General features: G+C 34.0%; 1 protein-coding gene across 3 annotated transcripts in view; it reads left to right on the top strand.

The window, feature by feature from the left end:
• Positions 1–15,454, top strand: part of LOC125060218 (THAP domain-containing protein 6-like) — a 51,240-nt gene continuing 35,786 nt past the window's right edge. Inside the window, exons 1-2 of one of the 3 annotated variants that reach the window (XM_047665005.1) lie at positions 1–159; positions 758–940. In XM_047665005.1, the coding sequence (XP_047520961.1) occupies positions 83–159; positions 758–940 (260 nt within the window). In that variant the 5' untranslated portion in view covers positions 1–82. The remainder of the gene's footprint in view (positions 160–757; positions 941–15,454) is intronic. The other 2 variants (XM_047665006.1, XM_047665010.1) reach the window with 2 other exon arrangements.

Genomic DNA, 15,454 nt, shown 5'->3' with positions numbered 1-15,454 from the left:
AACCTTGGATCAGTGCACCCCTAAACACAGTGTTAGTCGGACGTGTTGTAAAGGACGTTTGCGAGCAGTTTAGTGTCACAAAATGCCATCGTGTGTCTTTCTAAAGTGCAACAACAATTCTAGAAACACAAATAAAGCCAGAGGTGTAACATTTCACTCGTAAGTATTGCGATTTGATTTAAAAACTTTTATTTTTCCTTCCGCACTGTCTAAAATAACAAATTTAAATGGCGAGTGCACGAAAGAGAAAGTGTTTGCAACTAATGTAGGAGAAAAAGAGATGACACTATTTTCTCAGTATACTTGTTGTATATAGATTGCACAGGTGTTGCCAGATCCGATTTTCGAAAAACAGGAAGAATTGCAGAAAAAACATTAGGTAAATGTATCGAAAAAGTTGCAGGGAAAAACAGGAGATTAAAAAAACGGAATATTAATTATTTACATATTTTAAACTACATGTCGTTTTTAATTATCATTTCTTTTTTACTTAAAGCTCGCATGAATTTGTTTGTTTTTAAAGGTTTTTGTTAAGCAATATACCAGAAATGACATCAGCGGAGAGCTTATTTCGTAATTTAGTTTTGAACAAATTTTGAAAATAAATTTTGCGACAAATTTTATTTGAAATTTTTTTTATGCGCTCAACAGTTTTTGAGATAGAGTGCGTTTAACTTAATGATAAAATAATTTATTATGGTATTACTCATAAAGCTATAAGTAAAAATGGGTACATAAATTGTAGTTTTTTTTTTAGATTTCCCCAAGACCAACGGTGTAAGGAAAAATGGATAAAAATTATACAAGTGGACAAAAGAGATGAAGAGTGGCTACCTACAAAATTCAGCAAAGTTTGCTCAGAACATTTCGAGGCAAATCATTTGTATGTGACGCCACTGGGTCTTCGTAAATTAAAACCTGATGCCATACCAGCTTTTCGGTATGTATGTACCTATGTAATCTGATTAATGAGTTTGCGGACCGTACCTTCTACACAAATTGCACTGTTTTGGACGCCATGTTGACGCACACATTCAAACGTTTTCTATTTAAACCTGAAAAAAGTATTTTCAGGGCATCTAAGGGCAAATTTTTTTCAGAAAAGTGTGTGTAATACAATTGCCCACGAAATGGTAATAACAACAGATAAGTACAATGGCAGAAACACGATTTTTTAACTACTCGTTAGTGTGCGTGTGTCGGCATTTTGTTAACGCACACATTCAAAAACAATGCCACAGTTTTTGGTGTCGGGCCTATCTAACGATATAAATCTATGGAAATTAACACTAAAAGTATTTACTTGATTAAAAAATAGAGTAAAACTGCGCATTTTAGCATTTTAAGCTAAATTTAAGGAAACTTAGTATAAAAACAACTGGGCGAGTTAAAGTGATCAAGATAACAAATTACCGTATTTTTTGTTTGACAATGTGTGTAATGCGACGCCAGGTTAACCCTCTTTGGGAAGAGATAATATATTTCGATGATACAATTACATATAATTGCATAGATATCAGCAAAAATTTAAAGTTACTATAACCATTGTATGTCTGTAAGTCCACGGTATAAAAGTGGAAAAATGATGGAGGATGAGAACTATTAGAATAATAGGAATGCCTTCACTACGTCAGAGGTTGGTTACTAATGCTAAACATGGACTTAATCTTGATTATGTAGTACTCCAATAAAGGCTACTTTTATTTTTTATAAGTCGTTGTAATCGGTCCAAAACAAAAGTGCAAATGGTTAATTAAAAAATCCATGTCTACTCGGTAACAGCGCATGCGTGTTGCTGTGCCGTTGTTCTAAACTCCAGCACGTGTCTGATTTGTTTATTTACATCTTTGATGACGGCAGAGTTAGTGACTGTAATTTTAAATTCGAAAACCTTTAAATTCGTTTATCTGTTATGACATTCCTGGCTAATGGATGGTTAGAAGAAAATTACGTTTTTTTAAACTTATATACCCATTTCATTAGTCTCGAACTGATATTTAAGACGCAAAATGGTTATTCACACTTGATTTATTTAAATTCACCATATCATACATAATGCTACGAATATTATCTACAGTAGGTATACAAAATATATTTTCTAAAATATATGACAATTAAACATAAATGTTACAAAACATAAAAATTACTGGCAAAACAGCGGATTGGGTATGAGATAGGCAGTTATCACTGCTTTTTTTTAAACTGATCGATTATATATCAATTACAGTGGAAATTTCTTTTTACGTGCTTTACGCCAACGACCACGGCAGACCATAAGCGTTTGGGTCACTTTTTCCTTTAAAAGTTTATTGGAGTTCCGATCAATATCATAATGATTGTGGATGGCATATCTGTGCGATAAAACGTGGGGCGGCTAAGTTCATGGCGCAGCGGACTTGTATTGATTTTCACGAGCCGGACAGTTATTGGAATTTAGCTGGACTTATCGACCGTGAACTTATATTTTATTAATATTCAGGACAATATTTAAACTATTATAAAACTACCTGCATTAAATTATTATATTTTCATATTAAAAATATTATTTATTTTCAAACAATCTCCATAGTGCATTTCGACGTCTTTACCAGAATGCTTGATGATGTTGAGCTTACAATATTAAATAAATGTTTGTAGTCATTAAGTACTATTATTTTTAATGTACAATAACGGAAGACGCATTGATGGGGACAAAGCAACCCTGGAGTGATTACTAACTAGATTTACTTAAGATCTGGACTTATAGATCTATAAATCCTGGACTTACTTAAAAATAAGTGTAAAATTAATTTGGACATTTCGTAATTGATATTTCGGTACTTTTGTTAAGAAACCAACATTGTATCCCATTTTATGATCCCCACAATAAACCATTCACTAGACATGATTAAATTAGAAGAATTTGTTTATATGTTCCATTATAAGACCCATCTGGTATCTATATATACAGATATTATAATTCAAAGAATTGATACCTACATTTCAGTATCACCTTTACAGATGTATAGCAGAAAGCTCACGTATAATGTGTCGGGAAATCGATAGTCGGCCGGTCAATGCGCATGCGCCCACTCCCATACCACGTGTCACTGTTTATTTACGTTCCCCACTCTGACAAGTTTTCAGTCAAAGTGCAGGATATTTTAGGAAAAAATTGCAAAACCTTCTTGACGGAAATAATTAAATTGTGTTTAAGCCATATTTGTTCTATATATAGACAACAGACTGAAAGCTATTTGGTAATGATGTAATTCAGAAACTTTGTAATCGAAATATTGTTAGATAAAAATAAAATGACATAATAGATATTTGGATAAAAGTCAAAAATCATTTATTCATATAGTACAATGTACACATATGAACGTCAAAAAATAAATAAACATTAAATGCTTCTAATTTTACATTTACTGTCAGTTCTCAAATCAAGGGCGTAGAACGGAATAGAAGAACTGGCAATAAACTGTCCGCCACTCTTTTTAATCGCCAAGTTATTTTCTACACAACGTTTGTAAAAAAAAGAATGTTGCCAATATAACGTTCTCTATAGTTTTAAATCAAACTGCTAAATTCCAGTTATCAGCAAGGCCCGTACCCTTGAAATAGAGTATAAAAGTGGATTAAATCGCCAAAACATGTTGAATCACAGGCGCGGGACTGTATTGATCGCTGACGTCACGCCCAACCATTAGAGGTGGCTTCTTAACGTCTATTTTGTATACATTTATCGTTTTTTGACCTATTTGTATTACATAAGCGTCTGTGTGGAGCGCTTAGACAAAGAACTCATTTTTATGTTTTTAGGACGAATCGGTATTTGCGAAATTGAGAGTTTTAAACTGTTAAACGAACTTTACTGAATTTATGGATTTAACTAGAGATCAATACTCTAGAGTCTAGGCCGTCAAGTTGATTGTTTAAAGGAAATAAAAACATCGATTCCTAGACCTGCTAGACTAGTCTGACAGCTCGATCACACAATACCTGGACGAAAAAGAACAAGTACTCAACATCCGGTCAATTACAAATAAATATAAAACAAATGCTTTTTAATAATCTAATATATAAAATTCTCGTGTCACAATGTTCGTTCCCATACTCCTCCGAAACGGCTCGACCGATTCTTATGAATTTTTTTATGCATATTCAGTATGTCCGAGAATCAGCGAAATTTTTTTGTTTTTATTTTTGTATCATAGAGCATACAAAAATACATACAACCCTTAATTTTCACCCCACTACGACCAACCTCTATTATTTATAATTGTAGATAGTTATTGTTATTGAACTAATAAAATGTTTCCTAGAAATAATATTCATGGTAAGACAAACGTTTGCCGGGTCAGCTAGTAATATATATATGATATATATATATGATAGTTTTAACATGAAAAGATCAAAATGAGTTCTGTAAAAGCCTCGTAGGAGGTCAAATTTATAGTCGAGTTAATTCAAAGCTCCAATTTTCGTTAATCGTTTCGGATATTTGATAACTTTTAGTATGATCATCATTTTCTATGATGGAAAAACGGGCTAGGTGCTTAGTTGAGTCAGAGTCAGAGAAACTGCGCAGCTTATAATATTCTAGTCAGGGGGCAAAAGAAAAGGAGGCTCATCTAATGATAAGTGATACCGCCTCCCATAGACACTTATATTGCCAGAGGGCTCGCATGTGCGTTTCCGGCCTTTACATCAGCAGTAAATATATAAACGCTTCGATTTGTATCTATGGACACCTAAGTTTTTCTTACTTTTATCAAGACTATATCGTTACCCTGACATATTTATTAATAAATGATAATATTCTCTACTCAATCAATACCCTGATCTCTGAAGCAAGCCTTGACAAAAACTCTATCATTCTATAATAAATTCGAACTCCGTAAGCCAACAAGTTCCAAAATTCATATCCTATAGCCAAACGGCCCGAAAAACTACGCAGTGGGGAATGCAAATTACAGCAGCCTAACACGTAGTACATGTAAGCAATTTGGCAGTCAAAAGCCAGTCTGCGCAACCCAATCGATACCGCGCATGCGTAGTGCCACCAGCCCCGAATCAATAGTTGGGTTGGCCCACGTCACCCCCTATTGCATCTTTTGGTACGTTTCACCGTAACGTTACGATAGGTCGTTGCTTTTCTGACATTCTTTATAGAGTTAATAGTCATTTCTTGGTCATACAAATACCACGCAGTAGTGAATGTGGGTTGGAAAAAGAGTGAGCGGTTTGGTAAAGAAAAAATGAGGGTAGCTAGAGTCTGAGCGGTAAGACCAGCCTGGGATGTCAGGTCGCAGCAGTGCTAAATTCTTTCTTATATTGACAACACTATTACGTCAATCTAAATAATAATAATTAAAAATAAATAATTTTACATAAATTTTTGGAGACAAATCAAATATGTATATGTATAACCATAACCGCCACGCAGCTTCTCTAGTAGGAGACGTGAGTAATATTTTGTTAAGGTAGCGACGCGGAAAGCTTAATTTCCAATGATCCACTGTGCTGCTACCCCGTAGGGCATAATGAGAACGTGCATTGTAGTTAGGACCAGAATTGGATCCAACGTTCTAGCGCTTCAAAGGTTTTCACCGTAGAAAACCGACGAGTTTTTAGATTTTAATAAATATTTTTTAGTATCAGAATCAATATAGATTATCATATCATGTTATCACAAATTTTTGAAAAGTGGTACGATCGGTTGAACGAACTGATAAAACTATTTTATCAAACAAAAGAAATTATATCGGCAGGTTACGAAATCAAATAAAACATATACCAATACATTAATTGATGAATTATTTAAATAAAACGAAACACTAATTTAAAACTTATTTATCCAAAAGGGTAGTTCATGAAGTGAAGTACGCCCAACGACATTGAACGTTACGTAAGCTGTACCCAAAGAGAATTATTACAATTTGAAAGCTTATCGAGCTACGAACACAAGGTCACGAATAGATAAACATTGAATGAAACGTTATAATGTTGGATTCCGAGCAGCTGCCAATAAATAAAGGGGTATTATTTGATTATACGCTACTTCGCTTTGATTCTTGCCCTAAAATTTAAAACACCTGTTCGACATGTGCTAAAGGGATACTTTTCTCACGGTAGCTTCGGCATAAGCATCTTTTAAATTTATCTTATAGATATAAGGCCGATTAAGAGATTCGCCGAAGAATCATCGTGAGGCAACCGGCAGGTCTTCGATCAAAAAATTGATAATACAGAAAATGTATTACCTGTTTTCCTATTATAATATAAAACAAATGAAGATCTGAGGTGTATGCAGGATTGTATAGTGAAATGGAATCTAAAAGATGAAACTTTTCATTAATATAATTTACAGACCACATTTTTATATGTTAATAGAATTGCACACCAGCTTTATAAGCTCACTCAACGAATAGTCATAAGGAATATATGAAAAACATAACTTCAAATATTTGTCATGTAATTTTAACTCCATCTCGAAAAAGCAATGTTCCTTTGTCGACAAGGAGCATATCAGATCAATATCAGCTGCAGAATCCTTGGCCCAAATCCCAACGTGACCTGATCTATACTAAGTCACGATATCTTTCATGGTTTGCAGAGCCAGAATCCAAGATGTGATAATTAGAAGGATTTCTTTCACCGGTGAAGAAAAGGGGATTGAAGTAACTGTACGTAAAAGTACAATAATTAAATTTTTTAACACGTATTGAAGTACTAAACATTATATTAGTCGCATTATTTATTGTATGTTTCTGTTAACGCTTTCTCAAAGTAAGATTTTAAAGTTCTCACATATATAAAAGTTAAATATACATATATTTAGTCCTAACAACCATCACATAACATTTGAAAATGTTCATTCCTTAACGTAAGCAGAGCAATTATGTATTCAGAAGGTTTATTAGATACGAGGCCAGCATCACCAGAGAGATCGATACCCTGGCGTAACCCGGGCACATCCTTGGCCCGGTTAACTTGCCCGGGTGAGGCTGAGGAAACACCGTGCCAATACTGTAGCCTTGTAAAGTATTAGGGTGCTTAATGCTTCAGCATGAATTCTATTGTACGTTATTTACACGTTTCGTGAAATTATTATTAACTACCGATTTCAAAAATCTTTTAGCATAGTATCAAGGACATATAGCAGTATCTATGGACTGCATTAAAGTCATATTGACTTAAACCGCATTCGTTGCTTACTGGACAACGCACATAGCGTCATAATTATTTACACAAATGCTGACTAATCGTCAATCATTGGTCAGTTGTGATCAACATAAAATAAAATATAAGAATTAAGGCTCCCAATAATTAAGGTTTTAATTGAATTCTGTTTGTAAATATGAAAAATAGAGTATACGCAGAGAAAGTTTGACCCGTCATGTATATTTTAAGGACCAGATGGTCGCCAAACTCCAAAAAACTACATTGTTTCTTTCCATTTTTCGTCATCATTTCTTGAAGTAGCGAGAATGGAAAAAAATATATGGTGGAGTTGAGTAGTTTATGTATCCATTTTGAAAGATCGATACACGATTTAAATAACTTTGCTCGATAGAAAAAAAATCCAAACATAGCCGATTTTTGACACTTTGAATTCATTTTCTGACGAAATTTTATATAGAACATGATTTTGAAACTTACACGATATATTTTATCGCAAGCCAAGTAATCCATTTCAGAAAAAAAATGCTTAAAATTACATTAATTTAATGTTTTACATAACTAATTGTAACCACGGGCCAGCGCGTCTCAGTGCTTCAGCTCCCCACTGCGCCCCGCAGTCCACCCCGAGACACTGTCAAGTCCGCTTGCCGAATTTAGCGCAAGTTCTGCGGTACCTACCGTTTACGAGTAAGTGTATCAAACAGAAAAAAATGGGCAACAAGGATAATATAAAACGGAAGTTGTCATCATTGGCTCGTAAGAGACATTATGAGAACTTATCTGCAAAGAGAAAAAGGTAAGTAAATACTAAAAAGATATTTACTTGCGGCTTCGCCAGTTTTATGATTGTTTTCGAGGGTACGAGTTGAAATAGGTTCGCGAGCGAATTTTCGATACAGTAGTTAGTCTGTCTTCCTCAGGTTTGTTGTTGTCCAATGTGTTTTAGAGTTTTGAGGGTCATAGAAATAAAGAAAGACGAAATTTTTTGGTGAAAACGATGGCACGAAAGTTGCATGGCATGGCATATGTCCCTAAGAAGTAGTGATAAATAAAAATAGTGAAAAGATTCAAACCAGAACCATGCAAATGTCTTTTTATATAACAGATCTTATATTGTAACATTTTTTAATGGTTTGTAACACAAACAGTGACTGTTAAATTATTCTGTAATATAAATAAAGAACAAAACAAAAGAGGCTGTCTATTTATTATCGACTTTACATCTATATTACTAAACTTATTGTTTAGTAAATAATAAATATCCCCAAAATATTGAGTGACTAACCTACAACGCAAAAGGTCACAGAAAATAAGATGCAGTACCTAGAAACTTGGTTGGAAGTAAAGTACAACAATTAAACATCCGGTGTCTTTAAATACAGTCTTAGCAGCATTAACGCGTTCCTCTGCTTCACCCCATAAAATACCTACAATTGGTGCAGGGACAGGGCCTTAAATTTTTGACCTCGTGATTTTAACTGGGTTACGGGAGTGTTTACCTGGAGTGACCCAGGAAAATCCTTGACCTGATTTGCGAACGCTACAAGAATACTATATTATGTCATATTATTTCTTCTCCTTAAATACGAAATAAAAATGACAATATGAACTGGTAAAAACGAGCACAAAAAGGTACATCTAATATAATTTAAATAAACTTAAAAAAAACCCAGTGATTTCTGTATCCGTTTCATGATCATTTGTCAATCTAGGCAAGTAGATGATCAGACTCCTGTGCCTGACAACCAAATAGGCCAAACACAGCTCTAAATAAAATTAAACCAATAACAATTCTATAATTATTCAACCAGTTTTTCAAGTTACCAAATAATCTGTGTGTAACCGAGTGATTTAGTATGACGGCGTGTGTGTGGTCACGTATGAGTAACGGCTAGATAGTAATATTTGAACAAATTAAAGATAATAATTCTTAAAGATTAATTGAATTCGAAATAATTGATTTAGCAGTCACAAAACGTTGCAAGCCAATACTTTGATTTGGAAATTTCAATTACAACAAATTAAAAACTTCACATACGTGCAATTGCAAATATTTTTAATTACAACACTTGTTTGATTATTGCGCTGCGGTTAAGGAAAACCTAATATAGGCAACATTTTCCTCACTTATCTACGCTGCATATTATAATTCAAATACAATCAACCTGTCCAAGCTTTCCTCGAGTGCTTCTACATATGCAAAGCCGTGCCATATCAAGTTGGTATTTACTCGTTTAAATAAGCATCGTGACATAGGTTACATAAGCCATTAGGTAAAGATGTAAAAACATAAGGGACGCTAATAACGCGACGACATGCAAAGACAGTTGCTTTCTCAAAACAGTCAGGTAAATCTAGTTTCCTTTTACACGTCGTTTACCCTGGATTTTACCCATTATAATTAATTGAAGGACGTGGTGGCGGTTGTGGTAAAACGTGGCCCAAGTACGCAACTTTCCGTTGTTTAATGTCAGGTTCTATAGCGGTAGAAATAGATAGGTACATAGTTTGTAAATATATAATCTGTTACTGGTAAATTACTTACCTTTTTTTTAATGTTTATGTACTATGTATGTAATGTAAATAGTTACCGTATTGGTGTGACCCGTATTGGTAATTTATTTTGTTAAATAAATAAAAATCTAAATTAAATCGGGTATTAGTTTTTGTAACCAAGTTCTTTAGATACTACCTTCCATTTTGTAGTGTTGTTTGACTGAGTTTTATTTAGTCATTATTTATGGGTAATATAAACTTATTTATATTTATTTATAGTCAACTTGTACTTACGTTTTATTTATATATTAAGATTACATTTTAAATAATATATTGACTTGTATTTTTCCTGTGTTACCTAAACATTTGTGGTTTACCTGTTTTTCATTTTATATATTCGGTTGTTTTTCAACAAGTTTTAATTAAAAACAAGGCACATGACCATTAAATTTAATGTACATACATACTGATAAGAGCAACATTATCCTCACATAGAGAACAGAACGCCACAAGAATGGAAATCTTTAACGGGACCTTAATTCTTGAGAATTTCTATAAATTGTAACTTTTAGATGTGATGTTCGTCAATATTTTTTACGATTTTAAGAAAACATTTCAATATTCGCACGATAATTAAAAAACTAGTTTCGTAATACTCATACCGACCGTATTATTTGACTCTGATAAGACGAATAAACATTCCGGCATGGCGTTACTCGAAGGTCAGACAAATACAGGCCCCTTTATTCTACAGACAGCAGGGCTTTGTATATTACTCACATACATGTGTGGATATCACTATAAAAGCGTTTAGTGGATGGTATTGATGATGATCAGTAAATTAACAAAAACGTATTGGGATCTTTGAGACGTCTTCTATGTGCACAACGTGTTTTAACGTACCTATGTAACGTATTTTTTTAATATTCTACTATATTGTTACTCAAACTCAAACTTAAAATAACTTTATTCATATAGGTAAACAAGTACACTTATGAACGTTAACAGAAAAGATGTTCAATTGATTCTAAATTTACATTTATTTACTACCAGTTTGCAAGTCAAGGGCGTAGAGCGGGCAAGAAGAGCTTGTAAGAAACTCTCCGCCACTCTTTTTAATCACCAAGTTTCAAAAGCTTTATTGATTAATTTACTTTTAACGAAAGCTTTGAATTTATTCAGTGATAATTATAAAATTTTGTTCGAAATAGCAACCAGCAAAAGGCCGCTAAATATTCGACAGGCTCCTACAAAAACTTCCTCAGATCGAAATAGCTATGCAATACTTAATTGGCATGCGTTGAACCTTGCCAAGGAAAAGCGTGATGACCTCAGGGAAACAGTACAGATTGGCTCATGAATTATTGAAGAGCCACCGTAACGTTCAGTAATTTCAATTTAAAGCGCTGAAGCTCCCAGAGGTGGCGTTGGCTTTGGGCTAGGCATACTAAGTAGTTCAAGCCTAAATTGCATATAGATATAATTGTTCATATTCTTTAGATAATATAAATAGAATGTTACTAATTTCTGTTTAAAGATTTTCTTGAACTAAGTGTTCGACTGTCTGAATTTTCGTAAATAATTTAAATAACAATATCGTCTGTGACATATCAATGTGATTGATACATCGAGGTTCCATTGACCCAATTTCCGATATCTCCAAAGCCTGACCAAACAATCAAACATTCATACACAAAATACACGTGCAAAGTGCCCTTGGAAAAACAAATATAGAAACATGAGAATTAGATAACGAGTGATGTAATGTAGTTTGTTGAATATTAAATTATGTTAATGTCTGTAATGAGGAGGAAACTGCTATCGTAGCATACATTTGCGGCGATTAGAAGTCGTCGTAGGGCTACGCTATGTCTAAATTGGGGACCATAGTGGTATTTACCGACCTTTACTATAAGTTCAAAGTCATTCTTCTCTTTAAAGTTTTGACAGTTTTCTATGACAAGCATGAGCAATTTGGATTTGAAATTGAAATTCATTTTCGTCAAATCGGGTATGTTGTTGTAGATTTCGACAAAAATAAAAAATAATTAGTGGCGCTACAACCTTTTTAGGTCTGGGCCTCAGATTTCTGTATGTTTCATTATCATTTATCCATCTAATATGAAAGTACGTGATCAGCCTACTGTGCTTGACACACGCTGTCGACTTTTTGAGTCTGAGGCAAGCCGGTTTCGTCACGAATGTTAAATTCGCACATAGACAGAAAGTCCATTGGTGCACAATCAGCGATCGAACCTACGACTTCATGGATCAGAGTCGCACGCTGAAGCCACTTGGCCAACACTGCTTTGAAGCTTGTGACGTTTATTCTAACATTCAAAGGCACCAACGGCTTACTTCTAGTTTCTTGCGAGTTCTTCTCTTTCGTTCTTATTAGAGTTTTATTGTGACCATCACGTTACCCACTTCTATTAAGATTCATTAGAACTAAATAATTCCTAAAACCAGCTCATAATAATCGATCAATTTAATCTTCTAGTTTTGACATTCTGATTTGGATAAAAGTTTCGTCACTATCAATTCAATATCATGACCGTTGCATATTTGCGTGATTTATCAGTGCAATGCAAACATCCGGCTGAGACTTGGGGCAATAAACAGCCGGGTTCGGCTGATACGCGAATGGAAAGTTTCTTGGGCGATAGCTTATCAAGCACGCAGGTCGACCGTGGTGGTGCGACGCAACTGTCGCTATATGACTTGACAGACGTAATAAAATACATATTATTTACCTACTAGCTACAAAGCAACGGTGTCAATCAATATTTAATTAATTTATTAGGTAGATATGTTTTCTGAGCCCTTGCCAAACCTGTGCTTTGGACAAACTATTTGGAATATCGCTACCTAGAAAATAATTTAGTCATTGATACAGGTATAAAATGTATTAAATACATTAAGCTAAGTAACAAGTAAAATAGCATATCATTGTCACTAGTAAATATCCCACATCTGCATTAGTAAATCAATTGATAAGTGATAACAGCAGATAACAATTATCACATGAGGACTGTGACGGCTTTACATATATTTAAGCGCATTACGCAATCGCATAGTAAAATACCAAGAAGTCTTCTTGAAGCTCCGTCTGGCTATCGCGTGTCAAAAGGTTAAGTCAAATATCGTCGCTTACGTGGCAACTACATTAATATAAAACAAAACGCTGCAACAGAATTACAATCAACACATGATACACTAATTGGATCATTCAACACTAATATATAATGAGTTGTATATACAAGAACTTTAAGCGCATAATCGCCAGGCTACTAGTAAAATGATAACCGTTTTATTATTAGTAGGTAATCACGTTTATTTACAGTTAATAGTACGCAATAGTACTTATCGTTTAATTTATTACGTCTTACATTAATTCTTTGTCAAATTGGATCAAGAATGGATCCTTCAAAATTGTCTTGGATTTCGTTAATCCAAGTCTTCAAAAAAATATGATGGTAATAATTGGACGAAGAAAATCATGCGAAGCTAAAAGTGCTAAGTTTCGGAATAATGGTCTAAGCTACCATTACAGATTACTCCAATGCGAAAACTTATATCACATACAAAACAAAAACAACAGAACATTAAACAGTAATATATTAAAATATTTACAAAGAATATTTCTTACAGTATAGGAACTGACGTAAAGCAGTTGACAGTTCACTATACGGACAATAAAAAACGTCTGCAGCAGTTCATTAATCATTTCCATACATTGTTTCATGTGTGCTGTTATGAGGCAGTGACTAAAACTTGTTTTTTAAAACTAACAAACTTTATTTAAAATTATGTTTACAATAAACTAACGTTGGAGTTGGAATATGGAATAGAAGTGCCCTTGAAAGGATCGGGATTTGGTACTTAAAGGTTTGGGTAGGAGTAGGGATACATTAGGGGAACAAACAATGTCATTAGGTAATTAACTATAACTTATCACTACATAAACAAATGGTTAAACTTATACAAGGCAAAGAAATAATAATTAGGTAAATAATATAGTGGGGACCACATAACACCTCCCCCCTTAAAATAAAGGTTGCGCCTGTTGGCGTGAACTTTTTGAAGAAGTTTGTTGGGCGTCCTCTTCCTCGTCGTCCGAGCTGATGCAAGCCGTCGTCCTCGTCGTCGTATTGTATGTAGACATCGGGATTTCTATTTGTTGTCGTCTTCGGGATTGGTCGAAGCAATTATTAAATATTTGAATGCATCCTTGTTCGTGAGGGTTTCTTCTTGGGTAAAAGTATTTGAAGAGGTTGCAACAATTGCAAAACTTGTAAAGAGTATAAATAAGAAGGACTGATCCAAGTGATAAACTCATTAGAGTGAAATTGTATGGATGTTCTTGAATGATATATTTGTCTTGATTTAGTATTTTAGAGTGATGTTTGATCTCGTCTTTAATAGTATTGAGAGAGTCTAAGGAAACATCGTTAATTTGGATAGGTACGAGTTCTGGATTATAAAGATCTGGAGTTCCTTCGATGCAGTTATTTTCCACGTCGACAGTAACAATGGGATGACTTATGTTTTTCGATTTCGAGTCTTCAGCGATGAGTGTAACCATTGGTGTATAAAATTTGCATGCAGGTTGTAGCAGAATTATTCCGTGTCCAAATATTTCGCCATGTGTAGTTTTTCCGTTGCATTCCATAGCATATTTAATTTTCTTCGAAAGTATGAAAATCCATTTGTTATTTTTTAATGGATGAAATGTGTTGAAATGCGCAGAGAATGTGGATACCTCGCAGTTTTGTGGTATGTCTTTAGAATTCGTCAGCAAGATGGAGACTTCGCAGATTGGTCGTGAGTTGAAGATTGTGACCTTACTGCATACATGAAGGTTTGGAGAGAATTCATGACACTTATCCACGGAGTTCGTCGTCAGGTAGCGTTGACTGTTTTTGCTCATAGCAAGATACATGTGCTCAGGTAGGATTGTGGAATATAAGGAGGACTCAGGATGTTTTATAGGGATTGAAATTAAATGGTATAAGGTAAATATGTCATTTTTGACTAAAGGAAAATTTAATATATATATAATTTTGTTCATATAAATATATGATGTAATTGTGGCAGAGTTTAAAATTTTATGAATGTTTTGAAGACTCACGGTCGCCACTAGGTTACCTGATGTTCTAGCATGACTTGATGCTAATAATTCTTTGTAAAGACTTACTGACGATATGACCGACGGATGAACTGCTCCCGATTTAATAAATAAAATGCTCGCAACGATATCATCAATTTGTTTTTCTAGAGACGTGACGAGTTCTAGAATTTGTATAGAAATAGTTGAGATCTGTTCAGATACACTGAGATTAAAAAGTAAAGTATTCGTTGAGTTAATATAGGAGTTAATTTTCATTAAATTTTCATTGATCATGTGTTCATCGTATGAAATTTTTAAAATGGTATTGTTAAAGTTAGTAATGGTTGAAGAAAGAATTTGGAGTTGTTGTTTTAAAATATCATTCGTAGAAATTTGTTGCTTTTCTAAGAGATCTATACATTCATTATAGTATTCGGCATCTTTTGCGTCTGGTGTACCAATGAGCCATTTTAGAACTGAGCTTAGACCGTCTATAAGTTCGCGCTTGAAACGCTTGTCGCTTGTGTAATATTGAAATTCATCCAACCTTGAGTCTATATTCATAATACTTAATTTAATAAAAGAACTGGTAGTAACGACGTTAGGTAAATTAGAATTTTGTTTGATTATAAAATTATAACTATTTACTAATCGTTTTAGAGAATCCCTTGATAAGAATAA

The sequence above is a fragment of the Pieris napi genome, chromosome 21 (assembly GCF_905475465.1).
Source record: "Pieris napi chromosome 21, ilPieNapi1.2, whole genome shotgun sequence".
Lineage (NCBI taxonomy): Eukaryota > Metazoa > Arthropoda > Insecta > Lepidoptera > Pieridae > Pieris > Pieris napi.
This window is presented reverse-complemented; position numbering and strand designations above follow the sequence as displayed.